Consider the following 19,403-nt stretch of genomic DNA (forward strand, 5'->3'; position numbering starts at 1 on the left):
GAACGCTGATGTAAATCAGGAGTGACTCCTCTGAAGTTAATGGCGATACCCCGATATAACAACAAGAGAAAAATCAGACCTCCTGTATTTAAAAACAAACACTTTTCCCTCCATGGTCCTAATAACACCAAAGATTATTAAAACAAATAATTCCATTGTTTGTTTACTAACTTTTAGCCTTTCACTCAGATTGGCACAGTAAAACTCTCCCAGGCAGTTTCACTTTCTGATTCTTCACACTCCTGCACTAGTGTGGATGGCTTGAGTTTGTGTTTCCAAAACTACAGGGGAAAATGTTTAAATATAAAAATAACTTGTTCTCATTGAAATGAAGAGATCAGGAAATTTCTCTGTATACTAAGTTGTGTGAAATTCATAATTTTTTTGGTAGGGGGACCAAACTACCTGCTAGTGATCTTTTTACACATGAAACTATGGTTATGTTGACTATAAGGAAAAGAGGGGTACTATTTATTTAATGTTACCTCTTTGCCTGTTCTGCATTGTCTAGTAACACTGATGCATCCCACATGTGTCATGTTCTGACAGAAGCCAAGATAATCACACAGAAGAAATACCTGCAGGAGGCGTTGGATTTGAAAAATGCTCTGTAAAACACTAACAACTACTCCAGAGACCCCGTTCCTCACTTTTTTATTTCTAGCTTTTTCTTGGGGCTCCATCATTGTAGCATCTGAACATATCAAATATTAATAATGTTATCCTCACAACACCCTGTGAGGTAGGGAAATATTATTATTGAAATTGACACACAAAGAAAGGGACTAAGGGTCTTTTCCAAGGTTGCTATGGAGGGAGTCTGTAGAACAGCTGGGAATAGACAGGAGGTCTCCTGAATTCCAGTGCAGAGCCTCAATAACAAGACCATTCTTCCTCTGGATACACCTAACTTAGATGCCAACTCGCTCAGTTCAACAAAATGCCATCACTAAATTAGTAACAAGTCAAATTCTGAGACCCTTACACAGTTTTTACTGGGTTTTCCTGAACAAGGACTGAATAAAAGCCTCAGTATTTTGCACATTAATAATACACAATTACAAACTGGGTTTCATCCGTATATCAGCGCAGCATTTATAAAAGTGGGTCAGCATCTTTATCCCCGTATTACAGATGTGGAACTGAGGCAGAGAAGGGACATGACTTGACCAATGTCACACAGTGAGTTAATGGCAATTGCTTGCATGGACAAGTAAAATTAGGAAAGTATTTATGTATGTTTAAGAGTCCTGCTTATGGCTTCAGTTCTTGAAAGTGACTCCCATTTCCTTGCATCTTCCTCCTCCTCCTCCTCCTCTATAGTAGTGGCTGCTAGTAGACGTAACTAAGCTGTGCAACATCTGTAGAAGCGGCTGAACAAAAAGAGGTGGTGCTGGCTCCAGGTGAATAGCCAGCTTTCTGTGAACCACAGACCACAATGGGAGAATCCTTGTGCTAGACCACATCTGTGCTACAGAGATTTCCAAATTCAGCTGAATGTGACTGCTGTAGCTTTTCTGAATTGGAACGAGATTTATTTTCTGCGTCCAATTTGTGCCATGAGCTCTGCGTTGGCTGCTGCTTTGGCCCGCATCTGCTTAGCTTTGGCTAGGTCTATCAGGATTTTCAGGATATGGGTGGGGACATCAAGTGATAGGGAGAACTTGGTCCCAGGGCTGCTCTTTTTGACGATCATGGCTTTCTTGTGGCTGAGTGAAGGCAGCAAGGAAAGCGTCCTCTTGGCTGACTCCTCCAGTAATGCCCAACGTGTTTCCTTGTGGCTAGACCCAGCCTCGTCACCACTACTATGGCGACTTCCATTTGCTACTGAGAGGCCCTTAGCACCAAGCAGGTTCAGGATCTTGCTGTTTTCCATGGTTTCTCTGCTCACCGGGTTGTCTCTCTTCTCAGGGCCAGTTTGGTGAAAGTTTGCTTCAGCATCATAGATATTCTGAAGCATCTCACGCCCCATTTTCTTAGAGGCTCTTGCTGGAGCCCAGGACAGAATCAGGAAGCTCAGTAACACTAAGATTCTGTGGCAGGGCATCATCTAGGAAATCTGCAAATGAACATGCAGTGCACTTTCAGTAATGAGCAGGAGCCATTCCATGGAAAATCAACAGGCTGTGTACAGAAAGAAAGTGTCTTTACACATGTTATAGCTGCAAATCCTTGTCCCGTATCAGCCATGTAACATTCTGCAAAAGGGGGATTTTCTTTTAACTGACATTAACTTGTTTTGCTGCCAGCTGCACCCAAAATGTTTAGCAGCAGAGCAGTCACATTCTATCTGCATGCAGCTGGCAGGTGCATACTGTCTGGTTGTGCCTCAACAGATGCCTACTTGTTAGTGGTGAGTGAAGTGATTTGTGTGTGTTTTGTATATCGCTTTGTAAAGTGCATTGGGACCTCAGGAATAAAGGCACTAGAGCAATGTAAAATACCATGCAGGTAAGAAAGATATAGAGAGCCAAGGATGTGGTTGAGACAAGGCCCCTGCTCCATCTCTACATGTGCGGATTCCTGTCTGTTATGGGGGAAATCTTGGGGGAAGGTGCTCTTCAAAGCAGCTCTGTGGCTATTTTGTATTGCTTCACCAGTGCAAAGCAGCTGGAGCCAAGGATGTGGCCCATTACCTACAACTTACATTGCTTCTCGTATAGTATGGAGAAAGGGGCGAAAAGCACCTTAGACAAATGGAAGGCCAAAAAATCATGTTTTGAGAATGACAAAGCCCAACATATTTAGGGCTGCAAATGAGTCCTTAGAGCTAGTGAGAAGTGCCGGGCACCCTGCGTCAATGGGTTGCAAATCCTCAGAGTTTGAGGGATACCTTTGGGTAAGTGGCTGGGGTTTTAAAAATATATTATTTCAAGTCTTTCTTCAAAATAAAGATTTGCCGTTTTTGTACCAAGATGTTTGATTGAGTTCATCTCTGCCGAAAGCTTGCCTAACATTTCAAGGGAGTTTGAGGGACACTAATGGGGTGGAGGCAAATCCCTTTCAGTTTGCTGCCGTCTAGGAGGCAGGAATTAGCCTGTCTGTTTAATGTATGGTCACTGGGAATGCACTGATCTTCCTTTCCAGGTGGGAATGCTAGCAATGCCTAGGTCTGTCTGCATGGGAGTTGCTCACCACTGTTCTAGATACATCCAGGCAAAATGTCCCTGCTTTGCTTCCAGACATGGTAGGTGCATCCCAGATAGAACACACATACTGTCCTGCCCAGTGTACTAGGAACATCCAAGTAAAACACTTCTGCTGTGCTGGCAAACATACCAGGTATGCTCACATCTGGGATTTAGTCTGTTCATGGCCTAGGCCAAAAGTGACATAATCTGGGACTATCCCCTTAAACACAAATCTTATGGGGGACTAGTCCATCACCTCCCCCAGCTCCAAAGGGCAAACATTTTGCCCATTTAACACTTATTTTACAACTTTTATTTTCATCACAATCTTTTTAAAGGTTATTGGCTTGTTAATGGAGGAGACAGTTCCCTATTGTTTTTACGTATGTTGTTTAGGCAGTTAGTTCCTTTGCCCATTACTGATGCTTCCTCTTCTGACAAACCCCAGAATGCAGAGAACACCCCTCCCTCCGCCCCCAAACAGACCTTTGGAAAGTCTTTTTCCTAGGCAGCCTCCGAGAATTTGCCAAAGTTATCTGCAATGATTTATTTCTAGGGGGAAAGGCAGAGAAATCCCTCCTCATTTCCAAACTGCCACCTCATTGTAAATGCTCTGTACCCACCCACATTTTCCCCCAGCCAGGGAACACCCTCTCCCCTTCCCCCACAGTTGACATTTTAATTTGTAGTTAGCGTATAAGGTGCTATTTAGCCCAGTCTGCCTCCAGCCCTTTGTGGCCTCCTCCCATCAGCAATTTCACAGAGACCCTCCTGGGAATTTCTAGCCAAAGAGGGTTCGAAGCTTGATTTTTTGGCAGCATTAGAGAGGGGAGAATTGGAAGGTTCGCTGGTGAGGTGTATGCCACAACTTTACCTTTGGGCCCTAAATGCTGACGAATGTAGTTAGGCTGGGCAGGACTTCTGGGATGAACGGGTTGGGGAGGTAATGGACAGTAAGGTAACATTTCAATGGATTGGGACATTCCAGTTACCATCCCTTTTCCTTGTGATGTTGTTAGCTGATCTTCATGGTACTTTTGCATTTTTTTTTCCTGATTAAAATGTTAATTTCCTCTTGGTTTCATGCCCTTTATCTATTCCATTAGCCAAGGAAATAAGCTTGAAAAACCTTTTCAGATTGGATCATGTCAGTTTAGGGAATTTATCTCAGGCTGGCAAAATAACAAGTGGAAGGGGCTATTAGATATTTCCCATGACTAAAAACTTATGATCTTTCCTTTGAACATTAAATTGGAAATTAAAAATGCAAATCTAAAGATTTTTTTAGGCTCCCTTACCCTCATGCAATCTATTCTTGATACCCATTTCCCTATGATGCAATCATCTATGTTTTCTGGGGCACAACCTAACAGACTGGTTAACTAAGGCAACAAGAGATTAAGTAATTTGCGTAAAATCATACGAGTCAGTGGCGGGAATAGAACTCAAGTCCTGTCTTCTAGGCACCTGCTGTAACCACTGATCACAGTGTTTTGTATAGCCAAGTATAGAACCTGTCTCTTGATGTCCAGTCCCTTCTGTTCTAAACACCAGACCCCACTCCATACAAGTTAGTCACTTGTATCTCACAAGAAAGAGCTTAAAATTGATCCTCCACAAACATAGCTACCCTCACCTTGAATTTCTCTAGTCATTGGCCCAGAACTACCCATGGCAGTTGCCACACATCCCCAAACTCATGTATCAGTCCCTCAAGTTTGAAAAAGAATTGAAGAGACCTTGTGCTATGGATGCAGCCATGGCCACACATATCATTGTATAAGTGATGGGATCAGGAAATATTCCAAAAAGGTGATTGCCTTATAAGCACCACATTGGGGAAAGATCACCTATCAGACTGACCTTCCCATCAAGACCTTTCCCTAATATCCAGGTTGCATTTGTTCTTCTTTTAACTCTAGTTCTTTATTCTTCATTTTAGCACCAGGGGGTCAGTGGGGTTAAATCTCCCTTGTGCTAGATTGTAATCCTGCAGGCATTTTTGTATCTTTAATTCTGTCACATTTTGCATAATTGGTTTTGCAGATTGAGTTCCCTCAATGTATCCTGTTCAGTCAGACACTCAAATCCCAGCACTGTTTTACTGAAGCTAGATGACTTGCTCGACTGTTAAGAATTCCTAGATCCCCAGGACAGGTTCGAACAAGTGGTTAGATGTCAGATTTCCATTTTCTGTATGGTCTCACGGGTACATTTGCCCAAGAAACAGGAGAAGGAGCTAAAAATCACATTTGCTGATTGTGTAAAACCAATTTCTCATAATCTCTCTCTCAATTCAATCTTAAACATTTTAAATACATGGCAGGAGCCAGGTGCCAGAGACACAAATTAAAAGCATATATTCTCTCCCAGAGGATTATAATCTATCACTTAAATTAGACCCTTAATTTATTGTAAAGTTTGAAATCTCACCTTTCCCAGTAGAACCTTCTCCTGCCAGCCGTCTCCCGTTCAAATACAACTTTGTACAACGTCAACAAACTAGTCACACTCCACTGAAGTTAGCAGAGAGAATGGCTGAGTTAGGAGCCTCTTGCAACTGCTGCCTCTGCGTAAGGGCAGCACACTCTCTTCATTCAGCTCCAGACTCCTGGGCTCTTATTGTCACCCCAGTGCTGTCTCCTCCTCCTCCTCCTCCTCCTCCTGCCCTGAGGCTGGGTATGACATGGGGTGAAGACGGTGTTAATGAGAATTTTGCCTCAGTACAGATGAGATCATCTCAGAAGGGCAAGGGGGGCATGCTTGCCCCCTTCCCCGGCTCCCCAGCAGCACAATGAGAGTGTTTCAGGGTATTCTGGGAATGTGATGCAGCGGAGTATTAATTATTTCATGTTTGACTATCAAGATGATTTTTCCATTTAATTGAGCACTCCTGCTCCTATCATCCTTGTTTAATCATGTGAGGCGGGGGAAAAAACACTTATGCCAAAGCCTCAGGGAAGTATCAGTGACGCTTCTGGATAAGTGACATTCTCAGACATCAAATATATCATGCTGTAAAAGGTTTTCTGATTTTTAAATGTGCTGCTTTGGAGCCAGCAGCGTGGAGCCTCCTGGCTGCAGTGATGTTACTGTGATATGCTGGCAAGTGGTGCATATCACATCTCTGGGTGCTTATCCCTTGTAAGTAACAGTACTTTGCATGGCTATAGCATCTCAAAGCACTTTACAAACAATCCATTTACCCACACAACATGCCCCACCCCCCTTACATGGGTCTCATCTTCATTTGTTGATGGGGAAACTGAGGCCCAGAGAGGTGACAGGGCTTGCTGAGTGGGGCATGAGGACTCAGGAGTCATAGTCCCCAGTTCCCTGGTCTAATAATTATTAAGTCAAATTATTACTGTACTGGGCAGGAGATGGACTGGATAACCCAACAGGACTTTTCTAGCTCTTCTCTGGTTATTTGCACATTTCTAAGACACCTATCACTGTAATATGTAGGCACCATTATCTACGTTTAGAACAACAGGGCCTTCAAATTCCTATCCCCTCTCCACAGATTGCACTTACTGGCTCCTGAGCCGTTCAGCTGGCATAGTTAATTGCAGCAGCAGCGTTGCTGGGGCCCTTCCACAGCTTATTTGTCGGGCTGAGGTCTTCTGAAAGAGAGGAGTCTGTGAAGGTTGCAAGGCTCATGCTTAGCTTGATTATTGGTGATGCAGAGTTTCACAGACAAGGGCCTCTACCAAAAACGCCAAGCTCTCATGAACTGAGACTTGCACTTGGTCAGCCACACATCATCCCCAGAGACCAATGCAATCACGGTTGGATATGTAGGGAGAGGTGTCTGTGAGTCAAGATACAGCCCAGAAAGACTTCAGAGAGAAGGGCTAGGAGCAGACACAAAATTGACTTGGAAGCCATCACAAAGCTTGGGTATGATGTGCCCTCATCTAGTCCTTATGCCTAGTGGGGAGGAGTCTGCGTGCTGAAGCCCTGGCATTCCTAGGCAGCCTTCTGGGTCAGCCCAAGTTCAAGGTGAGTTCGTTAGCCCCCTAAGCAATGCTCTGTTTATCAGCTTTAGTGAGGAGGAAGGCTCAGATCAGCCTCTTTCACTGCTGAACTATGGATGGGGGAACGGACAACTGGGATCCTCCCTGCCAGTTACTGTATGAGCTTTAGTAGGGCACTTTACAAACAATACCACCACAGTCTGGCAATGATAGAAAGCGGCTGGATGCCAGCCCCTGGCTTCTTATGTGAAATGAGTTGGTGTGTCTTCAGCCTAGTGTCAATTGGTGTTGCAGAATCACCATCACCACCAAGTTGGCATTAACCGGCACCTCTGTTAGCAGGCTCAGCCACCATCTGACCCCCAAAGAGCCCGTGTGACTGAACTCCTCTCTCACCACTAGAGAGGGCCCTGTTGAGGTTCAGGCTGAGACACACACACAGTGGTGGGGATAGAAGTTTGCCTTGTTGCTGCCCAAGCAAGTAAGCTATTCTTTTGATACGTGGGAATGAGTCTCTATCACCATCAAGCCAGCACCATCCACTCCACCAGCAGAAATTCACATCCCCCCCGGCCCCAACCTATTTCAGCCTGCAGCCCTGCCTCCGCTGAGGTCAGCCAGTGAACACTGAGCACATCAGGAGCCCAGCAGAGGGTGAAGCCAGCTCCAGGGCATCAATTATGGGTAGGGCCCTACCAAATTCAGAGTCCATTTTGGCCAAATTCAGGGTCATAGGACTTTAAAAATCGTAAATTTCATGATTTCAGATATTTAAATCTGAACGTTCACGCTGTTGTAACTGGGGGGGGGGGTCCTGACCCAACTCTGAAGGCAGCAGCGCATAAGGGTGGCATGGTATGGTACTGCTGTCTGGCTACTGGTGGGGTGCCGCCTTCGGAGCTGAGCACCTGGCCAGCAGCCACTGCTCTCCGGCCACCCAGCTCTGAAGGCAGCGCAGTAGGAAGGGTGGCAATACCGTGACCCCCCACAATAACCGTGCCACCCTGCCCCACCAATCGTTTTTTTGGGTTGGGACCCTAGTTTGAGAAATGCTGGCCTCCCTCCTGAAATCAGTATCGTAGAGCGTAAAAGCACACACAAGACCAGATCTCATGGGGAGACCAGATTTCACTGTCCAGGACACATTTTTCATGGCCATGAATTTGGTAGGGCCCTAATTATGGGATGAGGCTGCTGACAGCAGTCAGTCACAGTCACACTCATGCACAATAGGACAAAGCCAGTTGTGAATGAATGGATCTGCTTTGCCTGGCCAGTTACTCCTGCCACATGCACACGGGGGTCTTTGTTTGATGCTATTAATAACCGTGTTCTGCGGCTTAGGCCTGGCAGGCTTCGGGCTGTGTTAGGGACCACTGAACAGCGCCCAGGGCTCCCCACTCAGAGGCTGACTGGAAGTTGAGTTGATGTGCTTGCAATGACGCATGCATTGGGATACCCCTTGCTGAGCCAGCTCTCGCCCAGGCCAGGCTGGAAGTGTGCCAGGCTCAGATATCCAGCAGCCAGAGTCACGCCCTAGGCCACACTGGGCAGAGATGGGTTATTTTTAGACATTTTTGGTTTAGTTTGGGTTTTGTTGAGTGGGGGCTGTGCCCAGCACGGGAGTGGAGTAGGGAGATGGTGGCTGCTAGAATGAGCCCAGTGCTGCTAGAATGAGTTGAGGTTGCATAGGACAGGCAGGTCCTTCGGTACAGTGGGTGCTAAAGCAGCAGGATCTGAGCCTCGGGTCCTGTGGAGTCTCCCTTTACTGGTAAACAAGTGCAAAGTGCTCTGACAGGACACGGAGCAAGAGACTCCTGCGTTATACTGCCATCTCTGATATTGCCCCCTTCTGTGGCTCTGGGCAAGTTACTTTCCCTTTCTATGCCTCGGTTTCCTCTTCTATAACAAGGGACAGCAGATACCTGTGGATGCCTCACAGTCGGGTGTTAGGGGCAATTTGTTCATGTCTGTAAAGTGCTCTGAAGATTAAGTCTACTATAGACTCAACCATTTGGTTGCAGAGTAAGCACTGCACAGAGGCCACGGAGTGGCTGGACTGGGGGAATTGTAGGGTAAGAGACCAGAACCTCACTCTGCTCCTCCGATATGGGTTAAAGACTCTGCTGGAAGCACAGGGCAATGGGTGGATTCTTCCTTGGTGTGTCCAGGAACTGTTTGGGACCCTGTTTCATCCTTTGCTCAGAAGGAGCTGAGTGTACAGGCTGCTTTCCAGCTCTCCTCCCATTCTCAGTGCTGAGCCCAACACAGAAACCTGCCTCGTTGATGCCTCTCACCTCTGCAGGTAATAGAGAATCTTGTGTTGTCGCTTACAGGGTCTGTCATGGTCCTAAGGCTTTCATTGTTGGCCTTTAGCGAGGGCTGGATTCATTTATGTACCAACAGCCTGTCCTGCTTTACTAGCTGAAGCCACAAAGAGGGCAGGAGAAAGAATGCAGGGAACAGAGGCCTTCCTTATCAAGTGAAATCTGCCTGCCAGCTTGTCAGAGCAGCTGAAATTAGACTGAAGGCATGGATTCATATAAAGCATCGGAAATGTTATGCAGAGCCACAATCGCAGTGACACAGCATGTGCTGGACACATTAGCATTGTAGCTCTCATGCCCTAGCCCTTGCTGATGACTAAGTTGCTGATGCGGGCAGAGTGTCACCCAGGAAGTCACATGCTTGGTCATGTGAGTGAGGTGTGCAGCACTGCTGAGTGGGGCCAGAGCGCAATACTAACCTTAGTGGGCTAGTTTCTGTAATTAGCTGGCTGCGACTGTAAAGACACGCCAAAGAGGCAGAAATGACCATCATCCACTCGACAGTTTGCTGGGTGAATGTCATTTGGCATGGCACCCGCTCTGGATTCCTCAGCAATAAACCCCACATGACAAGGGTCATGTCCTCACAGCCTTGGGGCCAAAGTGTGTGCACCAGGGAGGAGGTTACCAAGTGCAGCCTTCTCGGAGCTGCAGGGAAAGACCCTGCTTTTGCTCAGAAGATAAGACTGCACGAGTCTCACTACTGACTGCACCCTGGGCACCAGAAAATGAGTGGGGAGAGCTGGCACATTTTTCTGTTATTGTAGGGTTGCTCCCAGATGCTAGACTGCATTTACTGGTCAGTTATTGAAGGGAAAATTGCAAGAGTTGGATCATCTTAGTAGAGTTGCATGTGAGCACCAGGCACTTATGTTGGTTTGCTATCTCAGGTCACTTATGAGTCATGGCTTTTTATATAACAAGGAAAAAACAAATTTAAGTTTGTTTTTTTCAAAGAAATAAAAACAGAGCAACAAAGATTTAGATGGACTTTGTAAACAGACTTAAGAACAAAGATTAGGCGTATTTTGGGCCAACAAAACTTCAGTGGTTACTCTTTCAAAAATAATTTCAGCCTTGGTGAAAGGCCTTGAAAGAGAGCAGATCCTCTCCCATTTAGTTAACTTAAAATGGGGATGCTCGCCAGCAAAATGGACAATTAGCATTTGATTCTGGTGCTGTAATGCCCACTCCCTGGCCTGGGCATACTCCATGGAACTCTGAGGGATGACAGGCTATGTCGATCATTTCACTGCAGCTGACTGATGACAAGTGTATACTCCTGAACCCAGACAGATGGGTTTTGCTTCTTTTCAGCCAGTTGCAGTAGCAAGTTTAGGCTTGTGCATCAAATTGGGAACAATCCTCACATACTCTCTGTGGGGCTCTTTAATGGCAGCTGAGAGTCTTGGCACCAACTTGCTCCTCTCTATTAGAGGCCAGAAAGCAAAAGGGCTGGATAAAGTGATGGAGAGAGACACAAACATTTCTAAAGGCCCCAAAATTCCAGTAAGTGAAAAGTGCAGATACAGTGTGACGTAGCGATGAGCAAGAGGTTCTGGGGTGGGTAGGGAGAGGCACAGCATTAACAGACAGACTGGTAAGCCCAACAGAAATGAGGTATCACAAACTTTTATTTGCCAGATTTTGAGTTTTTGCACCATGTCACGAGAGGCACTTGACAGAAAAACAACAACCAAACGTGACTTGCATCTAGATTCTGCAGGACCAGTTCAACGTCAGGCTCAAGGACAAGCCTTGTACAGTGTGTACCTGAGCAACTGGAGTGACACAATGTAACACGCTCTGGATCGCGCTGCGAGCTGCTTGCTTTGCTTACATCGCAAGCAGATTGAGCAGCTACAAAAGCAACAGAGGGTGGGAGGCTGCGATTGTAGTGACCCTTCTCTGAATCTATCCAGACAAATCTTCCTAAAGTCACTGCCAGGCAGGGTGGTATTTTTGCCTCTTTCACAGCTGATGAGAGGTGACACGGAAGTGAAACTTACCACTGGATGCTGACAAACACGTCCCCAAAAAAGATGCAGGGAACATGCTGATAAGTTAAGTTTATCTTTAGTAAAATTATCTACAGCAAGGCCACACGGGCCCAGATGTAAGGAGGATGGTGGTTCTCCATTTCCAAGGGACCTTTATGGAAAAGCTGTAAGATTGTGCAAGAACGACAATGGAAACATTGCACAGTGCTGGATACCTGTGAAAGCACTGGGCACTGACTCAGGCATCCCACGGGAGTGAGCAATCCATGCAGGCTGGGAGAAGGTCTGTCCTCAACCGAGTCAGATGTTTTAGTGCCCATTACTGTAACAGGGGGCTTCTCACTCACACCCATGCTTTGAAGATCTAAGCCTGACAACTTCAGAGGAAGTTGCTGAAAGCATCACAGCACAATTCTGGCCAGCTGGGCAGGTGACATGACACGTCAGCAACTCTAAGATATTGCTGATTACTTAGGACTGCGTCAGGAGCCAAGACCTCAGAACTGTACTCTTTTATTAAAAGAATATCACAAATAATGCCCTCACCAAGCCAAGTGGTATTAGCATCACTAGGGTATATGGGCCATTACCAGAAAACACAGTAGTAGTAGTCGTCTTTAGTAAGGATCTGAACTGTAATCAAAATGGAGATCTACAGTCAATGCACTGAGATCACAACAGTGCTGCACACACACGTCTTCCCAGGCGTAGTTCTTACTTTGTACTGTTCAACAGCAAGTCTCTCCCGCCACACGAAGCCAGACACTTGAACACCACACTTGAAACACCAGTCACATTTCCCTCAGCTACACCTGTTGCAAGCCACGCCACAGGAACATGACCTGATGACTACAGAAACAATCTTTTAGAGTCACAATGTGGCTCCCTAACTTCTGTCCAGCCGGTGAAATCTCTCTGTGCCTGTGTCTTAGCACAGGATGTTTCCTCACTAGCGATCATTACAATAACTGCATCAGATTCAAATTACCACAACTTTAAATGACACCTCCTTTGCATTCAGACACACAGACACATGTTGTATACATATACACACACACACACACACTGCAGCAATATATAGATATCATATATACACCCACCCATTGGCATGGTTTCAGATGTGACGGTTACCCTCATTTCCCTTTTCAGAACAGCTGTGTAAAGATGGGAGGTTTGTATTGGCACTTTACATAACCGAAAGAGAGTGTGAGTATGTCCAACTGTGGGCACAGTGTTTTGGGTGGGGAAAAGGGCAATGGTATAAAACCGGGATTGCAAACAGTCTTTACAAAGCTTTTTAAAATGCCGTATGATGGCAGGAACTTACAATAGCATAGCACCATCCTCAGTGTTTCCCTGATTAGTCTCATAACAAGGTTCAGCACCACTGGGTTAAAGAAAAGCATTGTTAAAATGGGTGTGGATCAATATGCATCATACAGACAAATCCACACACACACGTAGACTTAAACACGCTCTGGCCTTTGTTTAGGTTTCTCCCAGTGCTGTCACTCTTGCTTGAGAATATTGGTTACTGTTCAGGATTAAGGTGAAACTTTTTCAAATGAAATTTATTTTGGGCGGAGGTGGGGAATGTTTCCTTTAACGGGTCTGTTGCTCTTTCACAGCTGCCTATGCCTCCCCCAGTGGCATAACAAGCACAGACGTTACAGCCTTTACCGCTGTGAAGCCCCCGCCTGGAACCTGAGAGGTTAAGTCAATTAGTAATTAAATAAAAATCATGATTTTCCAAATCCCAAGTCTCTACATGATGTCAACTTTGCAAATGGTCCCGACTAGAGTTTTTCTGGAATCCAAAATTAAATTTTTTCAACATCCTGATTTCTTTTCTTTAATCGGAGGTCTTGGATATTCCCAGGGACCTCTGTAAAATCACCTTTGCCTGGGTACAAAATTGCACTGGCGGTCCAGGCCAGGTGTGAATTGCATTTCCCAGCTGTTTTATACCAACTGAATGTTTGCAGGCATCAAGCAGTACACAGTGCAGGGGAGCAGCGCACGGGAGATGTAGCTAACATCCAGGATTTGGTGGAGGCCAGCAGGAAAGTGCCTTGAACAAGCCCCACCCATCACCCTTAGTTACTATAAAGTGGTTTGTTTTGATGATGGCGAATGGAGTGTGCAAACAGTCTGGTCCTACCGGAGCATGGAGGTCTGAGATACCAACCAGGTCCTTTCCTTTGGCAAATGCTGTTCTGGAGCAGAACAGATTTCTTGGGGATCCAGAGGGAAATGCATGGACCAGGAGAGAGAGGCTGATCTCCGCTGCCAAGCTGTAAGCCACATTTTGCTATTTGCCACGTGCTTGTCTGTGAGGGCTTCTGAGCATGGAGCTAAGAGAAGAGTTATGCTGAGAATGGTGGAATTGCCTAGAGAGAAGGTCCCTTCTGGCTCAGGCTCTCGCTGGGGCTCGAGGAGAACTGACACCTGGCCAGTTTCTTCCAAGCCATGAGATCACATCTCTAAGATTCAAGGGCTGCCCAACTGGGTTGTGTTTCCTCCTCTCTGATACAGTCCAATTGCCTGGGATATGCCAGGAGAGGAGGGCAGCCTGTATGTTCTGTTCCTTTGGCAGCCCCAAGGGCGGAACTGCCAACAGCCCAACGAGTCCCCCCAAAAGACAAACAGCAAGAGAAAAGAAAGCACAACGTTACAAACCACGAAGAAGTATTTCCAGTGCCTGGGGGATGGGAGGGGACAGTTTCCAGGCAGAAACCAAGAAGATTTTATCCTTTGGAGAATTGACATCATGCAAACTTTGGCACTGAATCCAGGGGCTTTGTGCCTTGATGCTGCCATTCACAGCTGTGCTCACTGAGTGAGTGGGTTGCCAATTCCACAGGAGCAGTTTGGCTAGGAGACAGTCAAGCTGGCTAGTCCATTTCACAAGCAGTGGCCCACAGGCCTGTGAACCAGAAATAAAGCAAGTGGCAATACGAACAGGTTTGGTCTGGCTAATGCATTCTGTGTGTTCTTAGTCAGCATCAAATAAATTAAAAAGCTCTAATTCAGAACTGTTGGCTTTTTAAAGAGGTTACAGCTATTTTTTTCCATTTGATAAAAATTTCACCTTAATTTAAAAATAATAAAAAAAAGTAAAACCACGAGCAACACAAATACTCATTATGAAATAGCACCACGTCTCTGCTCCGGCAAGCTGGCATGCGGGGCAACGCTGCAGGGAGCAGAGATGGCAACAAGGAGAGTCTCAGACCAAACACACCATGTGTGGCCAGGACCTGGGGCAGGCCCAGGGTAGGTTCCCCTGTAAGAGTCTTTCACTCAGAGGGCAGGTGGGGTCTTCTCTCCCTTTGGTCAGTTTCCCCCCGGACGGGAAAACCCCACTAAAACAGGGCAGTTTATGCATTCCTCTTTCCATCAGACGTGTTGTCAGCAGCAATTTGGACATCTGCAGAAAAAGAGGAAAGAGTGGTGAAAGCAGACGACTGGGAGTCAGGACCCCTACACCCCAGCATCTAGACACACTGGTGTTACAGCCTGCCCGTTTTCACCGACATTCTGGGCTGAATCAGCACAAAGGGACATTTACTGTCCTAGATCTATTGGCAATGGAGAGGAGCGGCACTGCTGGTCCCCTACCTGAATCTGCCTGGTGCCTGCATTGGAGATCACAGTCCTCCTTGGTGTAGAAACGGTTGAGGTTCCCCCTGCAGCCGCTGTAGATGAAAGGCCGGCACTCTGCCACTTTTTGGTTATAATACCACCTGAGTGTGAATCTGCTGCAGTCTCCCTCGTCCAGGGGCAAGCTGCATGGGTCAGCTGGGAGGGGAAAAAAGTGAACAGAGTTGCTGGTTAGGTTCCCTGGGGCTGAGGGAAAAAAGAGATCAATGCTTAAAAATCTGCTCTGACATCATACCTAGCAAAACATCATCAGAAGACATTAGGATGCCTCTTGCCCTTCAGAACCCAAGGCGAACCCCCAGTAAGGTACCGCTAGAGAGAAATGGAAAGGAGCCAGATGGGATTGGCAGTTTTATATGTGAATGGAAGACACAAACATTTTGCATTGGTCAGACCTCTGTGGAAAGGAAAACGGAGGCATACCACCTCACTGATTTAATGGCTGAATGCCAAACTGATTCAACTCTGGAAAGCATTGGTATCTGCACTGTGTTCACACCCGCTGAAAGGGAAGACGTGTTGTCTGTGCTGCAAAACCACAATGTATTTTCTAACAAGCCACGAAAGACACCCTTGGCTGACTCAAAATCATTACAGAAAGACCACAGCCACCTCCCAGCAGAGCTACAGGGCCACTGGCAAGGTTCAGGAACAAACTTGTACAGAAATACAAAGCATGTTAGACCTGGGAGTAATTAAAGAGTCTGACAGCTTTTGGGTACCACCTGTGGTCTTGGTCCCTAAGAAAGATATCACTGTAAGGTTTTGTGTTGATTACAGATAACTCAGGGTGGGCACAGTACTAGATGCTTATCCTATGTCTAGAATAGGTGATATGCTAGATATCTTAAGCAAAGCTAAAAGATCTCAGCTTTTTTGATTTGGCAGAGATTATTGAAATATTCCCTTAGATGAGGCTGCACAGAAGAACGCCACTTTGATCACTGACAGGGCTCTCTGAGTTCACAATGTTACCATTTGGGATAATTAAAGCAGGGGCCACCTTTCAGAGGCTTTCAGCCAAGTGTTAAATGGTTCAGAGGTTTGCAAGGGCCTATGTCAATGACATTGCAGTGTTTGGCAACATTTGTGCTGAACACAAAAAACACTTACGAACGGTGCTGCCAAAGCTCAAAAAGGGAGGTCTACCCATAAAAGCCTCTTAAGTGTCAAATTGGAGCAGCCAGAGTTCCTTATTTGGGACACTGGGTAGGGAGAAGACAAATATCTCCTGAACCCTTGAAAGTTGAAACCACAGTAAATTGGTCTGTACCCAAACCAAAAAACAGGTTCAATCTTTCATAGGTCTGGTAAACTATTACAGAAGGTTTGTGTATCTGCAATCACAGGCCTATGTAAAAAGACAAAGCCTAACAAAGTTGTATGGACAAAGGCAGATAAGAGAATTTTGATAAGCTAAAGAAAGTCTTGTCTGAAAAAGCCTCTTCTAGCTAGTCCAGATTTTGATAAAATGTTTGAACTGTGCACAGATGCATCAGACCCTGGGTTAAGGCCTATCCTGATGCAGACAGGGTAAACAACAAGAAACACCCCATTGCTTTCTTAAGCAAGAAATTATTCTGTCATAAAGAAAGTATGTTATGCAATTGTGTGGACAGTCAAGCAGTTTAGGCCCTATCTTCTTAACAGGAAGTTCAGAGTTTTAAGGAATCATTATCTGTTGATCTGGTTAAACAAAATTAAGGCTCAAATTCCAAGCTTCTGCACTAGAGATTTATACTACAAGAACTTGATATGAAGATTGTGCATACCAAGGGAGAAGAAAACATGGTGGTAGATGCCCTGTCCGGGAAAGAGGGCCCTGACCTGCTGCCTCCAGGTCAGCCAGTGGCTAACCCTACTGCAGCTTTGTAAGGATGGAGGTCTGATGAAATACACCCCTGTATTCACACCCTATGCACTATTGTAATAATCTTTGTATAAGGTATGCCTTGTAAGGTATCATTTCAAAACTCAATTTGCTGGTCAGTACTGTCCAGATAAAATATGTGTGGAAACACTGTATGTGAAGTTGTAAGTGTTACACTACACCCTATATTTGTCATAGTAATATTATGATGATATGATTATGGCATAATTATGATGCATTTTGTAAAAGATGGGTCATGTAAGGTGTCATTGGAAAAGTTATAATTTGCTGGTTATGATTATCCTATTTGTATCCTATTTGTATGCATGTATCATTTTTGTATCTGAAGTGATGAATACTGATTATGGATCCGAATTTCAAATGGGATTACTCTGGAAGACACCCACAGCCAGCCTTTCAGGTACAACAATGAAGAAACCTGACAGTTAATAGGTCATCAGCAAAGACAATGGGCTGTGGAATAGCTTAACCTTCCTGTGGATGTTTCAGCCAACCTGTAAGTAATGGCTGCTATGACTCTGCAAGGGCATGTGACCAGACCACATTTCTCTAGACTCCATTTTGGGTGCCTGTATTTTTCCACAAACTGGGCTGGGAACTGTTTTTGACACAAAGGGTTCCTGCCGTATGGAATAGCTATATAAGGCAGGGAGTGACATCATCTGTTGTTCTTCACTCCCCCACAACTCAATACCTGAGAGAAGCTCCAAAAGAAAAGGACTTGGAGCGGGGGTGGGGATCCCACGCTGCAAAGCAAGTGCAGCTTGTGCCTTGAGAATCTGTAAGCCTGCTTGTATCATCAGTCAAGGTGAGAAATTGTTAATTCAAATCCTATCCTTCTAGTATGTTAATCTTAATTTGCTATAATTTATACGCACTTAAAATCTATCTTTTTGTAGTTAATAAACTTGTTTTATATTTTAACCTAAACCAGTGTGCCTTTAAGTGTCTGGGGAAAAACCTCCGCTTAGTTACCACAAGTGTGCATACTCCTCTCCCTACTGAGTGAGAGGCGAATGAGTAATAAATTCATATTGGTCGGGATTTTGATCTGGGCAGGACAGCTCCTTGGTTCGAGGCTGGGAGAAATCTTGGCTGTAGCCTTTCTATTGTTGGTTCATGCAATGGCTGGTCAAAGCCTGCATGTAACTGCGGCTGGGTGTGTCCCTGCCTGTGGAAGTGTAAGACCCGGAGTTGTCTAGAGCTTGTCACAGCAGCAGTGTGAGAGGGAGCCCAGGCTGGTCAGTCAGAGGGCTCAGTGGTACCCCAGTTCCAGGTGGCACTCTGGGGGGAACCCATCACAATAAGGTTCCCCTGTATCATGTTAAGAGTGCATGTTCAAGACCCACGTAGCAGCAAACTGATCGAACAGGCCTGCTGGGAACAAATAAGCGTATGTTTGCCTTAATTTGCATTTAAGCAGTAAACAGAGTCATCAAGCAGGAAGGGAAAACAAAGGAAGCTCAAACATATAGGAAAAACAGCAGGGAACATCCTGCCCCACAGACGCCGTCTCCTACTTCTCAGCTGGAAAATGTTTTTCAAGAGAGGGACAAACTATAAAAAGAAGGGTCAAACACCCCAGGACACCACCTCTTTCTCTCTCCCTCCGTCTGTCTCTAGCATTGCTCCTAAGATGACCAAAAAAACCAGCTGTTGGACTCTGGGGGTGGGGCATGTTAACATTGCTGGAAGCATGTGGTGAGAAATTTTGCTTGAATCTAATATAGTTTGTTAAGTTAGGCACTAGTAGGCGTTTTATCTTTATTTCTCTGGTAACCATTTCTGACTTTTATGACTCATTAGTTGTACTCACTTAAAATCTATCCCTTTGTAGTTTATAATCTTGATTTACTGTTTTATCTAATCCAGTGTGTTTAAATTGAAGTGTCTGGGTAACTCTATTTAAGATAATAAGTCAATATATTATTCCCTTAAAGGAATAACGGACTTAAAATATTTGTACAGTCCAGGAGAGGGTGGGCAGTACAGGACATACATTTATGGGGGGAAATCCAGGTCTGAGGGCACGTTGGGGTCACTCCGCAGTAGAAGCAAAGCTGATGAGAGCCAGGGTGTAACTGGCAAGGTGTGGCTTGCATGCAGTTTGTGAGCAGCCCAGGTGGGAGCTACTTCAGCAAGGTATTGTAAGGCACGCAAGGTTGCATGGCAAGGATGACACAGGCCCTCACTGGTCTGAATCGTTCCCCGATATGTCACAATACCGTCTCACCTAAACCTGAAGGTCAGTACCTGGATCCTATGGTGACTGGCACTACGTCAGCACTTTAGATAGCTTTCTCAGCCCTGAACCCTGATACTAAGATTCGCATCTGCTGGATAAACCACCAGCTCTTGAAAGCCTATGTGATCCATCCCTATGCTTCAAACCTTGTACTGGATTGGTAGCC

At 45.5% G+C, this 19,403-nt stretch overlaps 1 protein-coding gene across 1 annotated transcript in view; it reads right to left on the reverse strand.

The window, feature by feature from the left end:
- Positions 1–11,054: 11,054 nt before the first annotated feature.
- Positions 11,055–19,403, reverse strand: part of COL7A1 (collagen type VII alpha 1 chain) — a 100,584-nt gene continuing 92,235 nt past the window's right edge. Inside the window, exons 116-117 of the mRNA XM_077821477.1 lie at positions 15,060–15,239; positions 11,055–14,868 (exon numbers count right to left, since the gene is read on the reverse strand). Coding sequence (XP_077677603.1) covers positions 14,819–14,868; positions 15,060–15,239 — 230 coding nt within the window. The 3' untranslated portion in view covers positions 11,055–14,818. The remainder of the gene's footprint in view (positions 14,869–15,059; positions 15,240–19,403) is intronic.

Source organism: Eretmochelys imbricata, chromosome 7 (assembly GCF_965152235.1).
Source record: "Eretmochelys imbricata isolate rEreImb1 chromosome 7, rEreImb1.hap1, whole genome shotgun sequence".
Lineage (NCBI taxonomy): Eukaryota > Metazoa > Chordata > Testudines > Cheloniidae > Eretmochelys > Eretmochelys imbricata.